At 34.5% G+C, this 14,228-nt stretch overlaps 1 protein-coding gene across 1 annotated transcript in view; it reads left to right on the top strand.

Annotated features, from left to right (window-relative positions):
• Positions 1-14,228, top strand: part of olf413 (DBH like monooxygenase olf413) — a gene marked incomplete at its 5' end in the record, with an annotated part of 196,099 nt that overhangs the window by 18,939 nt on the left and 162,932 nt on the right. Inside the window, one exon of the mRNA XM_017611606.1 lies at positions 1,074-1,269. Coding sequence (XP_017467095.1) covers positions 1,074-1,269 — 196 coding nt within the window. The remainder of the gene's footprint in view (positions 1-1,073; positions 1,270-14,228) is intronic.

Below are 14,228 nucleotides of genomic sequence, written 5' to 3' on the forward strand. Positions count from 1 at the left end.
AATCAAATTGTGCTGAACGCATGGAGAAGATATGTGAGTTTTGCTCAGCTAAACTTTATCCAGGCGAGGCAGCTGATAATACTGCATCCATCTGTTGCCACAAGAGCAAGGTGAGTTTACCACCAATTTCTGTCCGCAATGAGCTGAAAGTGCAATGATGACATCACAAAAAACTATTTGGAGAATATCCGTAAATTTAACAACGGTCTTGCGTTTGCTTCAGTTCAGGTGAACTTTGCCAATATTCCGGGTAGAGGACCATTTTGTTTTAAACTAGAGTAAGACGATTCTCTGATATTNAATATCCGTAAATTTAACAACGGTCTTGCGTTTGCTTCAGTTCAGGTGAACTTTGCCAATATTCCGGGTAGAGGACCATTTTGTTTTAAACTAGAGTAAGACGATTCTCAGATATTATTGTTTTTGTGAAAGAAACATTTAATCAAAAAGTTAATTCTGAATATGTTTTCTCCTCCAATTGTGTATACAAAGTAAGTGACACCATGTTTCCCTCAACTCATGACACTCATATATCAGTCAGTTTGTAATATGTTTTTATGTATGTACCTAATAAGTATAAGTTCTGATGTACTATAAATCTCATTAATGCTTTGTAATATATGTATAATAAAAATAAGGGGTTTATAAGAATAATTATTTCCGCGAACTATTAGAACAGTCTGCTTCTATCTGTGGCTACAAAGAGGGATGAGTTCACTGTGTATTTCTGTCTGCGCAGACTGCGCATGGGCCCGCTTGTTATTAATATTTTGCAATTCATATTTATTTATTAAGTTTAATTCAATACAATCAATACGAATATTTCATGTGCCGTTTTTCACTTGAATGTGACATTAATAATATCACGTATTCTACGTTTAAGTTTAGCGGCTGTGGCTCCGACACAGCCTCCAGGACAAGACGAAGGCGCTGGACTGATCCTTGTTTTTCATTTCAAAGACTGAGATTTTCCCCACAGTGTTATTACTCAGTTCTCATACAGTGTATATAATATGCGCGAATTAACAATGAAAATTCAAAGAATCCACCCTCTTTATGCGGTTTATTTTCAGGGTTTTACATTTCCTGGCGAAGCTGGTTATCCCATAGAATCTGTTGTGGCCAAGTACTACCTAATGGAGACGCAGTACACCAATTTAAAACCGGATTTTACTCAATTGCACAGTCGACAAATGGCAGACAATTCTGGCCTGAGGATATATTTCACCCACGTGCTCCGATCTAACGACGCTGGAGTCCTGTCAATCGGTAATGTTGATAAGTAATCAGTGTTGCCGCGAATCATTTTTAGTGGTAGCCAAATTCCTTTTAAAAAGAGCTAAAAAAATCCGTTGTAGCTAAAAATTGTAGCTAAAATTGTTTACTTACATATCGTAGTTTAAAGTATAAAACCGCGTATAGTCATTCTGAAAAACCGCGCAACTGGAATTTGCTGCCAAAAATTGGATTTACTCACACAAGCTCTTGGCTCAACCCCTATCCATCCGTCCTGAAATATACTAGCCAGAAATGTGATTGCTTTATAAAAAATTATAGTTTAAAAAACTAAAACCTCGCTATTATAATTTCCATTCGTACTGTCATCAGTAGTTACATCCCGAGCTAATAAAAGGGAGGTAATAAAAAGAAAACCATTTTGAAATACGAGTGTTTTTACTCTCTAGAAAATAATTTATGCAACCTCACATACGCGGTTTTGCATTATCATCATACGCGGTTTTGCATTTTGTTGATACGCGGTTTTGTATCTACTTTAAACGACGATATATGTATATATAAAAGGGAAAATACACGACACTAGCTTGCTGGCATCATCAAGTTATTGTACCATCAGGCTCGAAGCATATAGAATATTTATTTCTTTACAAATGAGGTCCGAAAAAGACCGAAATGATTAGAGCCGAAATTTCATAATATTTCCACAAACACGGCGCTGACTCATATAGTGCCAGAAATTTTGGGTAAAATAGTTAAAAACGAGCTCATTTCTCCATTCACGACACCAGCGTGCTGGTACAATAATAAAATTTTCAAATCGTTTTTGATGTCGTAACAGCAGCCGGTACAATCACACCACAAGAACATACATGGTCAATCGGCTGGCACCAACACTTGATGGTGCCAGCATGCTAGATGCATATTAAGGGACGCGAACTTATCTATTTTAAAGTATAGTTAAATCGTTAATAGATAAGTTAATGGCCCTAACACTTTTATAGTTTGTATAAAAATGTAAGGAACATACAATACATATATACATATATAGTTATGCAGATATGTATGCATGTATTCAAGTCTAACGCAATTGATTGAATGTTAATTTGTTGAAGTTGAGTTTTGTTTTGTGCAGAATTTGCATGAAGCGAAACAGATATTTCTTTGCTGTTATTTTTCACGATCCAGAAAAAAAAGGTCGCGCCATTCGCGGACCGCTAACCCTCTCTTCGTCGATTTCACAGCATCCACCCAATCGCTGACGTCATAAAATACTGTTGTTGACATTCACTGTTGCCAACTTGATACTTTTCGCACCAAATTTAGTGGGTATTGAAAACGCAAAAATTTTTGAGTTTGGTGCTTGGTGCGTTTTTGGTGCTTTGTTTTTAGTTTGAAGACACCAAATTAGAAAGTCTTAAAAAAATGGAAGCAAAATTTATAGCAATCGTAGGTGTGGTAAGCCACTTTACAAAAATTTAAAAAAAGTCATGGCACAGTGACAATCATAAGCGACAACAAAGTATATGGCAGCATCTTCAATCTTGCCAGAAGAAATCGACCGTCGTCCGAGAAACATGGATTTTTATTAATTTGAATCGGCATCCTTACAATCAAATTATGTATGCATATAAAGTCCATAAAATACACCAATAAAAATTTGGTGCTTTTTCACATTCAAAACTTGGCAATACTGCCATTTGTTCGATGCTTCCTCTTTTTCTTGTCGAGTTCGTCTTGCTATCTCATTCTGGTATTTGTTGACGTCACGGCCAGTGGCTCCCAGCTCGATTGGTGAAATCTTGTATTCTTGGTTATTTATTCTGTATGCTACTTCAATTCGATTTTAAATAAGGTTTCGTCTGCGTAGCGGCAACTTTTTTTCACGAACTTCATCTTTATGAAATATAGGAAAAGGAGAAGATCAATGTATGTATGTATGCCACACCAAAAAGCTTACAGTGAGCATACTGTGGTGGGCATGTGCCGTTATCGCAGCAAGCAGCATTTTAAAGCAAAAAAAAACCCAAAAACAGTTGTCAAACGAAATATACGATGTACAGTAGAGTTGTAAAATTATCGATAGTTTCCATGTTTCAGAAAAAAACTATCATTACTCGTTGATAGTTTCCAGCAATACTATCGATAGTGTCAAACGCTACCATCGATAGTACTATCGATAGTCAATGTAATGTTAAAAACTGTTCCAAATTAACAGGGACGGCATCGAAAAACAAAAAAAAAACAAAATATTGAAAATATAAACACACGTAGGGCCGTTTTCTTAAGTAACTTTTAACTTTAAAATTCACTTTATGTTTAAATATTGCTTTAACATGTATAGTTCGGTCTAAGTAAAGCATTTTATTATCGAATTTTATTTCTTTATTTACATATCTATTACTGAAGCTTACAATTAAAAATAAAATTATGAGCCTAGTAAAGAAAGCTTCTTCTTATGATCTACAAAACATGGCAACAAAAATGGGAAAAAAATTGTTGCGGCTAATGTTACAGCTGTTTTTGATTGACTTGTCAGTGCAGATTACGAATCCATGAGCATAAGATTTCCATCAGCTCCAGATTTAGTGAAAAACGAGGTCAAAAAATTGTTTTTTTTTTGGCAATATTTAGAAGCTCTAGCAAAGAAACAAAAGGCGGCGTTTGGCTTAAATTAAAGCTAGAAGTCTCTACTGCTATCCCTGAAAATACCATCCCTACACCTTGACCTGATGGTCACATATAGTCATTTATTGAACAGCAAAACCTGATTTTGTGCGAAGTTTGAGTACCCACCGCAATTAAAGGTTCTATCACCTTTTGTTTTTTTGTGCTAGACTTTCTAAAATATTGCAAAAAACGCGATTTTTTGACACTTTGACCTTGTTTTTCTCAAAATCTGGAGCTGATGGAAACCTTATGCTTACGGACTCGTAATCAGCATAAAAAAGTCTATCAAAAACAACTTTATCATTTGACGCAACAAAATCACTGTTGCCTTGTTTAATTGTTGCTTATTATAAATTTCCAAATATGATATATTTTGTTTAAATTTCGTAATATAATTTTTTGATTTGTTTACAGCCAAAAAACATACAACAAACACCGATAATAGAAATGCTTTACTTCAGACATAGCCTTATGGTTTGAAGCAACGTTTAAATATAAAGGTTGCTTGAGAAAACGGCCTTTAAAGCAGGCCGACGCGCAGCTAAATGGAGACATTATAAATAAAATCGGCTGTGCTAGAGGTTTTAAACTATCGATAGTCAACTATTACTATCGATAGTTTAACCTTTTTAGAGAAAAACTATCACTTCATCGATAGGGGCAAAAAAATTAAACTATCGATACCATCGATAGTACCGTTGATAGTTTGACACCTCTAATGTACAGTGCTTGTTTGTTTTGAACGAAGCGCTGCTTGTACATATATAATTTTCACTTTGGGCGCAGCGCTGCTTGTACATAAATTTCGCTTTGCGCATGCCTGAAGCTGGCAAAGGTTCTTTTTTTATTTTGCGCTGTGCTAGCTGCAGTGTTGCCAACTTTTGATTTTCAAAAAGCACCAAAAACTTGGAAAAAACGCGTTTTACCACACTAAAAGCACTATTTTTTTTAATCAAGGGATGCTTTTTTCATAACATAATACCGAAGTACTGCACATTAAAACTGGTATATCTCGAGAAAGAAATATCGAATCGCAACAAACGAAAATGATGCCCTAATTAGAATTGAGCAAATAATTTGATGTTTTCATTATATAACCTCAACTATCGCTAAAAACCGTGGTTTTGGCACTTTGAGGTTAGGATATCTCTAAATTCTAGTGCTAGAGCAATTGTGGGCTAGATTTGGATTCAGCACCAAGGAACGATGTGTTTTACTCAGGTGGTAAAAAAAACGAAATTTGTACAAATAATTATAAAAGAAAAAAATAAATACTTAACTTACTTGCGTACTACCATTTTCAACGCGAATAGAATTTAACAAGGTGGGTTTGCAACTTCAGCATGATTGTATTTTAGTCCATTTAAATTTGTTGATTCTTGTAAATTCTGTGCTGCCACAGCTTTAAATATTTCAAATTATTTCAGGTTTTAACTATCTCGAAGCAAAAGCATTAAATCTAGTGCTTAAAGCACCAAGTTGGCAACTATGGCTAGCTGAATATAAAAAGAGAAGAGAATAGAGAGAAATATATATGTGGTTTGTTGATGCTCTCTAAACATAAACGCGTGAAAGGCAAACGGTCTAGCAATGCGTGGTATTGTTGATAAACTTAATACTTTAATTAAACATACTTGTTATTAAAATTTCATTTCAAAAATACCACTGTGTCCTACTGCGGTAGAAAAAATTGTTATTTTAAAACTTGAATCAGAGAAATCGACCCAGTTCATCGGCTGGTATGCTCTCACGTTTTTTTAGGCTTTAATTTTATATAGTATATATATAGATAGATGAAGGGTTAGTTAATGGTCTCGCCTAATATGTAGTTAAAGAACTAGAATATAATTATTTGGATGCCGAAATACAACAATGTACATACATATAAAGGGTTAGTTAATGGACTTTAAACATGTGATTCACAAGGGACATGAATTTTACTCCCCCATATAAATTTACAGCCCAGCGAATCAACACTTCCCTATGTATTTAAACGCCGCCGATTCAAAATTATTGTAGCGTTTGCAATAACAATCAGGGTGTCCAGATTGTTTAAAAAAAAGCGTAACTTCTGAAAAAAAAATTGCCAAAAATCGCCGATTTATTTTTTTAATAAAGTTCATGAAATCGATTTAACAAATCTTTCAGCTTAAAAATGAGATCTTGTTATAATATAGTTTTTAGAACCAAAAACGAATATAATACCTTCAGAGGGTAATAATAAATAACACAAATCACTTATACAATAGAGATGTACAAACAATTTTCTTTAAAAATACGCATACTTTCTAAAAATATTTGTTTCAACACATTTTGCAATAGGACTGCACAATTACTAAATTTATTATAACTCATATTAATTGATTAATCGCACAATCCGTTTTTAAGAGCTCGGTGCAAAAAATAAAATAGAAACCTATAAGGCGAGATCAGCTATTTCCATAATTTCTTCAAAATCACCTATAGTGTCTGAATCATTTACATTTCTGTTGTCATATATTGAGCTATTCAACCTTGATAGCATACTGTTTGATATTGGAAACGTTTTGCAGCAGAAACAATTATTCGAACTACATATTGAATTAAGGCTTTCCAACCTCATCCTATTTCGAATCTTGGTTTTTGTTGAATTCATTACGGAAAAAACGCGCTCAACAAAAGCATATGAGTGCGGCAAGCATAATAATATGAAGACTACTTTACTTACATTTCCAAACATTTTATTGCCTGTTGCGGTTTTCACTCCGTAAGCAATTATTCAAAATTCCTCAGAGTCGGATGGAATGGTTCTGAAAAAAGTTATTCCAAGGGAAAGTTAAAAGATTAAAATATTCAGTTTCCGCTGCTCTCTGAAAACAATAAATATGGTCAGCTATGTATACGTACTGAGTAGAGCATGATCAAATATGGACGAAAAATAATAAAACTCAAAGTTAGTACATTTTTTTTATGTAACAATGTAATTAATAACTTAACTTAAAAATACAATGGGAATTTCTAGATATAAAAGTGTTTACATTTTTGGGAACAAATTAAAAACAACTGGTGTGAAAAGGTCACTTTTTAAATAAATCACACTTTGTTCCAGGAATATAACTAGGTTTCAGTCTTTTGTAATGGCTAACAAGTAAAATTAATTAAAACAAAATCACATGTCAGTTCAATGATATAAAAAAAACACACTTATTTCTTTTTTGAAAAAATAAAAATATTCTAACATAAAATCACTATTTATTAAAAACAGTTGAAAAAGTGCGAAGAAAATGTTTGGATAAGACTTTATTTTAAATGGATCAGTGCAAGTTTTNTCTTTTGTAATGGCTAACAAGTAAAATTAATTAAAACAAAATCACATGTCAGTTAATAAAAAAAACACAGTGATATAAAAAAAACACACTTATTTCTTTTTTGAAAAAATAAAAATATTCTAACATAAAATCACTATTTATTAAAAACAGTTGAAAAAGTGCGAAGAAAATGTTTGGATAAGACTTTATTTTAAATGGATCAGTGCAAGTTTTGTCTCAATCTAATAGAATTAGCCGGAGGTATCTATGTATAAGGTTAGAGCTCGATATAGTCATGTAAAAACAATTAGGACACGACATTTTGACCAGTTTTGGCTATATTTTTTTGTTGGTTCAATTTTTGTGTTTTTTTTTAAAAAAATATAGCTCATTATCTCACAAAAACCATATAAGTCCAAATTTCAAACTTTGTAGAAAAGCAGGAAAATTTTGACAACAACAACAAACTTTTTATAGGGAATTTCTAAGTATGCAGACTTATAGCCTATTAAATTCCAGATTAAGGAACTGCAAATTTTAATTGGTTAAGAATTCGTGTTGATTTTTCATATTTTTTTTTTGCTGACGGGTTCACCCATAATAATAACACCATCGCCCATAAAAAGTTATCACAAATCAACGCGAATTCTTAGCCAAATTAGACTTTAATTGGGTATAAAACTGCAAACTAGAACTATCTAAAAATTCTTAATAAAAAGTTTGTAGTAAAATTTTAACGAATTTTCTTAATTTTTCCACAAAGTTTGAAATTTCGACATATATGGTTTATGTAAGATAATGAGCTATATTTTTTTTAAAGACTAATAAACATTAAACAACCAAAAGAGATATAGTCAAAGCTGGTCAAAATATCATCCCCCTATTATTTTTCACATGCCTGCATGTATTCAACGTCGCAAACGGTCTTGCGCGCAAAGCAAAACTGCAGAGGCGCTGAATTTGTGTATGTCTTCATGGATAAACTATGAGCCACTTAAGGCCCTGTCTCCACAGGAAAACACTGATGTCGTGATAACCATGTCACAAAATATATTTCGAATGGATACAGCCTATTTTTCATGTGCTGCAATATATGTCAGCGCTTATTGCTTGACATCTATTGCAGGCAATTCGATAGTTTGACGGCCATATTTTCATTTGAAAGAAAGCGTGCTGGTGGTAACATCGATGAAGTTTTGATATTAAATCAAAATAAAAATCTGTTCGCTATTGGATTATTTATGATTACGTTTTAGGAAATTATTCAAGTTTTTTAAAGATTTAAATGTTTTTAAACACCGAAATTGAGAGAATGTTGTCTGGTGGCATCATGCGGCAAATGCTTATTTCAAGACATCAAAGTGCCCACACACAAAAACTTGCAATCACACTGCTCGTCAAAATGACTGTTGGTAGGCCATCGGTGTTCGCCTGTGGAGTTCTGCGGTAACGCATCTAGCCATATACAATGAATTTCNGATATTAAATCAAAATAAAAATCTGTTCGCAATTGGATTATTTATGATTACGTTTTAGGAAATTATTCAAGTTTTTTAAAGATTTAAATGTTTTTAAACACCGAAATTGAGAGAATGTTGTCTGGTGGCATCATGCGGCAAATGCTTATTTCAAGACATCAAAGTGCCCACACACAAAAACTTGCAATCACACTGCTCGTCAAAATGACTGTTGGTAGGCCATCGGTGTTCGCCTGTGGAGTTCTGCGGTAACGCATCTAGCCATATACAATGAATTTCTCAAACAATTGCATAAAGAGAAGCAAGCCAAGCCAAGTGGAAGTGATCAGCGGTTGTGAAAGATATTCATGCTCACTAGTTAACAAGCAAGCCAAGCAATTGTGAGAGAGTAACATTTTTTAGGGAGAGCAAGTTTGAGTGAACAATGGGGTGATTCATAAGCATGTGAGCATATTCATAAGCTGAGCTATTCACTGCCGAACTCTGATGTGAAACCTCCGTCTGACTTAACGATTGTCAAAGGCATGCCGGAAGATGTTTCATCATATGTTTGCGGCCATCGTGTTCTTCGAGTAAGTTCACCGATTGCAAAAACTTTACAACCTCTACGTGCCAGTAGCCCTTAGTGTTTTTGCCAATGACATGGCACTATTGCACTGTTAATAACCAAATTTAGCCGCAGCTGCATTCACACGTGATATAATAGCTGGGGTCGGCAAGCTGTGGGAATGCCCACGAGATGTCGTTTGTTCAGCTATCGAAATCATTGCACCGACGGCGGTGGGCAGTACTACTGGTACATATATCACAGCAGTGGTTGCGGCGTTTTGTTCTGCAACCATAGCCTGCAATGATGACATGTCCTATAATGTCGACGAACAAAGATATAAAATTGAAAATGACTAACCTTATTCCCAACTCATTTGGGAGACCACCCTTGGTCGCGACCAGAACGCATTTATCAAGAGGAAAAATCACAGGGATTGCAGTATTTCTCCTTGCAATCACCGTTGATGATGCTAAAACTAATAAATTTTAATAATTTGTTTACCATTTCACAAACCGAATTACCAAGAAATAGAAACTCACCGCGATGCGATACAGAAATGAAAACCAACAGGGCTGCATTTTCTTGGTAAACACATACAAGCGCTCAGAGCAATCTGATTCGCAACATTATTTTCTGAGAAATAAGAGTTGAAAAGATTTTTTAAACATGATTATCACATTACATTAATTAGCACACACTATTGTGTTTATTTTTAGTAGAATATAATTGTATTATCTTAGACTTTTTTTCAATGTTTTCTAATATTCGTTCTTTTGGCATGCAAAAGCAACCACGCGCTCAATTTCTTGTGGGGAAATTTGGTCCCCATAAAGGACTTTCACCACGAAACAGCTACAAAAACAAAAACTTTTTCTACTGGTATACTCTGCTCATTAGCACCGCCCTCGCAAGGGCATCGGTGCGAGCGAGGCATTCGTTTGCAGCAGCAGACGAGCGAGGCAAATGAGGCAAGCAGATAACACAGGCAAACGGATTGTTTGGTCAGAAAAAATTTATGGGTTAAAATTGCATCAAGTAAGAATTTCGAGTAAAGGATTGTATGTACACATGCAGATACATGGTGCAGCGAACAAAGGTGGTACCGCTACTTTGGTTTTACCGATTTTGACAATTTTTGTAACTTGTAAATAAACCTTTGTTTACAAATCAGCAAAAGAGAAATTTGAATTATAAGTGAAAAATCAGTTTAAGTTGTGTTAATTTGCAATTTGTGAGCGATTTTTGAGTTGAAGACGGCGTAAAAACTAATACGATGAAGTGCTGTGTGTTAAAGTGCGACAGCCGCCAAGATGCAAGAAGCGTAGATGCAAGTGTAGCGCTGGGACGAATCGCTGCATTTTGTGTACATAGGGCACGGCAAAGCCGCTCCCCAAATGTTTCTCTATTTTTATATTAACAGCATTTCCTCACAATGATTTTGTTTCTGTTCCACGTAGCCTCCATTAGCAAGTTAACTAATCAATCCCGCAGATATGCTGCTGCAGTTGTATTCTATCATTCTTGATGCAGATATGTATACAGGGTGTCCCAGAAGTAACCTGTCAAACTTTAGGGGAAGGTAGGTGGGGGGTGAGCTCTCCGATAAACAAAAAATTTTCAGGTAAAAGTGTTACCTTTTTGGAAATATTTACATTTTCTTGAATTAAAAAAAATCGTGCCTTTTCATGCATTTTCTTTAACTGCATCTACAAACCTTACTTAGTAAACTTTTTATGTAAAATACTTCCAGATAGTTGCTTCTCCATACGAAAATGCAATGTAGTTAAAATATATTAAGGAACCATCATAAAATTATGACTATTTTGGGATTTTTAACTTTTTGATATTTTTTTCCCCAACTTTGACTATCTCTGGTGAAAAAAAATGTACTGAGCTATAACTTTACATTACATAAAAAAATAGCTCATTTAATACAGATTTCAGAAAGGTACCACTCTTACTGTTTCGAATAGAAAAAAAAGTTATAGCCGATTTTGTGGGCAAAGGACTGAGACGCGCTACAATGTATTTAATAGATTTAAATTTAAGTTGCTCTTGTTACAACGACATGCTAAATAGTACAAAGGTACATTATTACCTACCCCTGACATNCAGATTTCAGAAAGGTACCACTCTTACTGTTTCGAATAGAAAAAAAAGTTATAGCCGATNCCAAACTTTAGGGGAAGGGGGGTGAGCTCTCCGATAAACAAAAAATTTTCAGGTAAAAGTGTTACCGTTTTTGAAATATTTACATTTTCTTGAATTAAAAAAAATCGTGCCTTTTCATGCATTTTCTTTAACTGCATCTACAAACCAGGCTATACTTAGTAAACTTTTTATGTAAAATACTTCCAGATAGTTGCTTCTCCATACGAAAATGCAATGTAGTTAAAATATATTAAGGAACCATCATAAAATTATGACTATTTTGGGATTTTTAACTTTTTGATATTTTTTTCCCCAACTTTGACTATCTCTGGTGAAAAAAAAATGTACTGAGCTATAACTTTACATTACATAAAAAAATTGCTCATTTAATAAAGATTTCAGAAAGGTGCCACTCTTACTGTTTCGAATAGAAAAAAAAGTTATAGCCGATTTTGTGGGCAAAGGACTGAGACGCGCTACAATGTATTTAATAGATTTAAATTTAAGTTGCTCTTGTTACAATGACATGCTAAATAGTACAAAGGTACATTATTACCTACCCCTGACATTATTTTATTACCGGAATTAGTGAAAGTGGATTTTGTGAAATTGGACCCTTCGAACATTGTGTTATTAATACTATTACAGAGAACACGCAGTATACGTCGCATGAATATGCGGATATTCACCTAATTTACGGTGAAGCTTGCTGTAATGCCAGAGCTGCTCAAAGACTCTATGCAGAGCGATACCCCAATCGTCGGCATCCGGGTCGTGAAGTATTCGCCCGGACCCATAGAGAAATATATGAAGGTAAGTGATTTTTACACCTTTCTCATGGGCGTCACTACGTAGGGGCAGGGGGGCGGGGCAGGGGGAGCCCCTAGACTTTGAAGTTTACCTTATATATAGGTATACGATCTTCGATTATTACCGCAGCGACCACAAAAATGCAGTTGCCAATATAGCAGCTCAGTTGCCAGCTTGCAGTTGCCATCTGTCAAACCATTTCAGCCTATGGCCACCCAACTGAAGTTCGGTTGCTATATGCCTAAGTCGGCGCTCGATGTTCTGGTCGCATACATAAGTACACATTTTCATGAGTCTATCTCTTCTTATTCTGGTACTTACAAATATCGGGCCAAAGTTATAATACCATTTCAGGCTCATGAAAGGTATAGTTTTCAGATTTCAAATCGGTGAAGTAGGTAACAAAATATAAATTTAAACATTTTCTTAACTTCTTCCCAGCGCTATGCTATGCCATGTCATTCCATCTCAAACATACTGTTATACCAAATCATTGCTTCTTAGCTCAGCTGTTGTTTGCTGTTGTGTTTCTGCAGCATATTTTTATTTAATACAGTTCAATCCTACCTTGTATGAAAATGTATATATGTAGTAGGGGTGGGCAAGGCCGAGGCCGAAAAGAGCCACATCTAAGTTCTAAATGCTACAAAGAGCCACAAAAAAAGAACAAGAAAAACAAAAATTTTATTTTTAAATAAAATTATTATTAGAAATGAAAAACATTAACTTTATTATTATTCTATTGTACGTAAGATAGATATAAAAGAAAATTCAAAAGATCCCTTTGGCGAGATTTTCAAAATCCGGTTTTAGGTCAGTTAAAGCCATTCGTAACAATTCTGTTAAATGTTGGATAGTCAATAGGTACGTTCGTTTAAAATCTCCAGCAAAAAATGTCCAACAGCGAAATTCCGGCGAAATGTCATCTGTTTTCTCACAAGAGAAAAATATCCAAAATAGTACGCGAACAGAAAATTTGCAGAAACTTGCAAACTAGACGAACAGCTGATAGAAATATTAGGGGTATTCTCCAAATCTTGCAAAGCCATTGCACGCAGCACGGATTGCATGGATGGCATAAATTGCAAACACACAACAACAAAATACATGGGAAATAACATTTCCTATCGCTGCAAAATATGCAACGTCGAAACCCATGTATATATTTTGCAGAAATAGCATAGCAAGATAAATGCGACCCTGTGCTAGTTGTTTTGTTGTTGGAATTGCTACATATTTCTCTCACTCCTCTCATCTCGCTCATTTAATTTTTTTTGTGCTGTATCTTGTTATTGTATTTGATACATAATTTCGCTGCTTGCTACCCATACATGCTACCACTTTGCATTGGGGTGCTCTCGTACTCTTCCAAATTTGGAATAGTATTTTTGCATTTCGTGCAATCCGTGCATCATGCAAGACTTCGAGAATACCCCTATTGTTTACATTCAAAAGTACACAATTGAAAACGTAAGAAAACAAATCTCGAAGCCTTATCCTGACACAGTTCACTGACTAAACGAATAATTAATTACTTCTTATAAGTTTAATTAGTCGCATTTTACTATTTTAACTTCCAAACCATCAGTTCAATTTAGGGATTTGCGTAAATTCCAACCAGCAGTTTTTGATCAGCTGTTTTCTTGTAGGCAATTTGCTGCTGGCACAAATTTTTCTAGCAGAAACTAGCAGATGAAATGTCATTTTGCTCCCTCAATTTCCCTACTTTGAAAGTTTTTTGCGTACGCGAACACAAAAAGCTGATAATTTTTATAACTTTCAATAATTAACAGGTACCCGAAAGCAACTAATTGTAAACGGTATTTTGACTTTACGAATTTCATTGTAGAGTACAAAGACTCGCAGTTATATGTTGTACCAAAAACATAAACTTTTCTTCTTTTGCTTTTCTTAAAAAGGAGTATTTCAGATATTGTAAATGAATCCTCAATTATGTAACATAAAAAAGCGTTTATGAAGTATGCCAACGTACATTTAAATAATTTCAAATCGGCAAATCTTTTTTCAAAATCTGCTTTTAAATCA

Source organism: Rhagoletis zephyria, unplaced genomic scaffold (assembly GCF_001687245.7).
Source record: "Rhagoletis zephyria isolate East Lansing unplaced genomic scaffold, Rhagoletis_zephyria_1.1 Rzeph_scaffold_00431, whole genome shotgun sequence".
Classification (NCBI taxonomy): Eukaryota; Metazoa; Arthropoda; class Insecta; order Diptera; family Tephritidae; genus Rhagoletis; species Rhagoletis zephyria.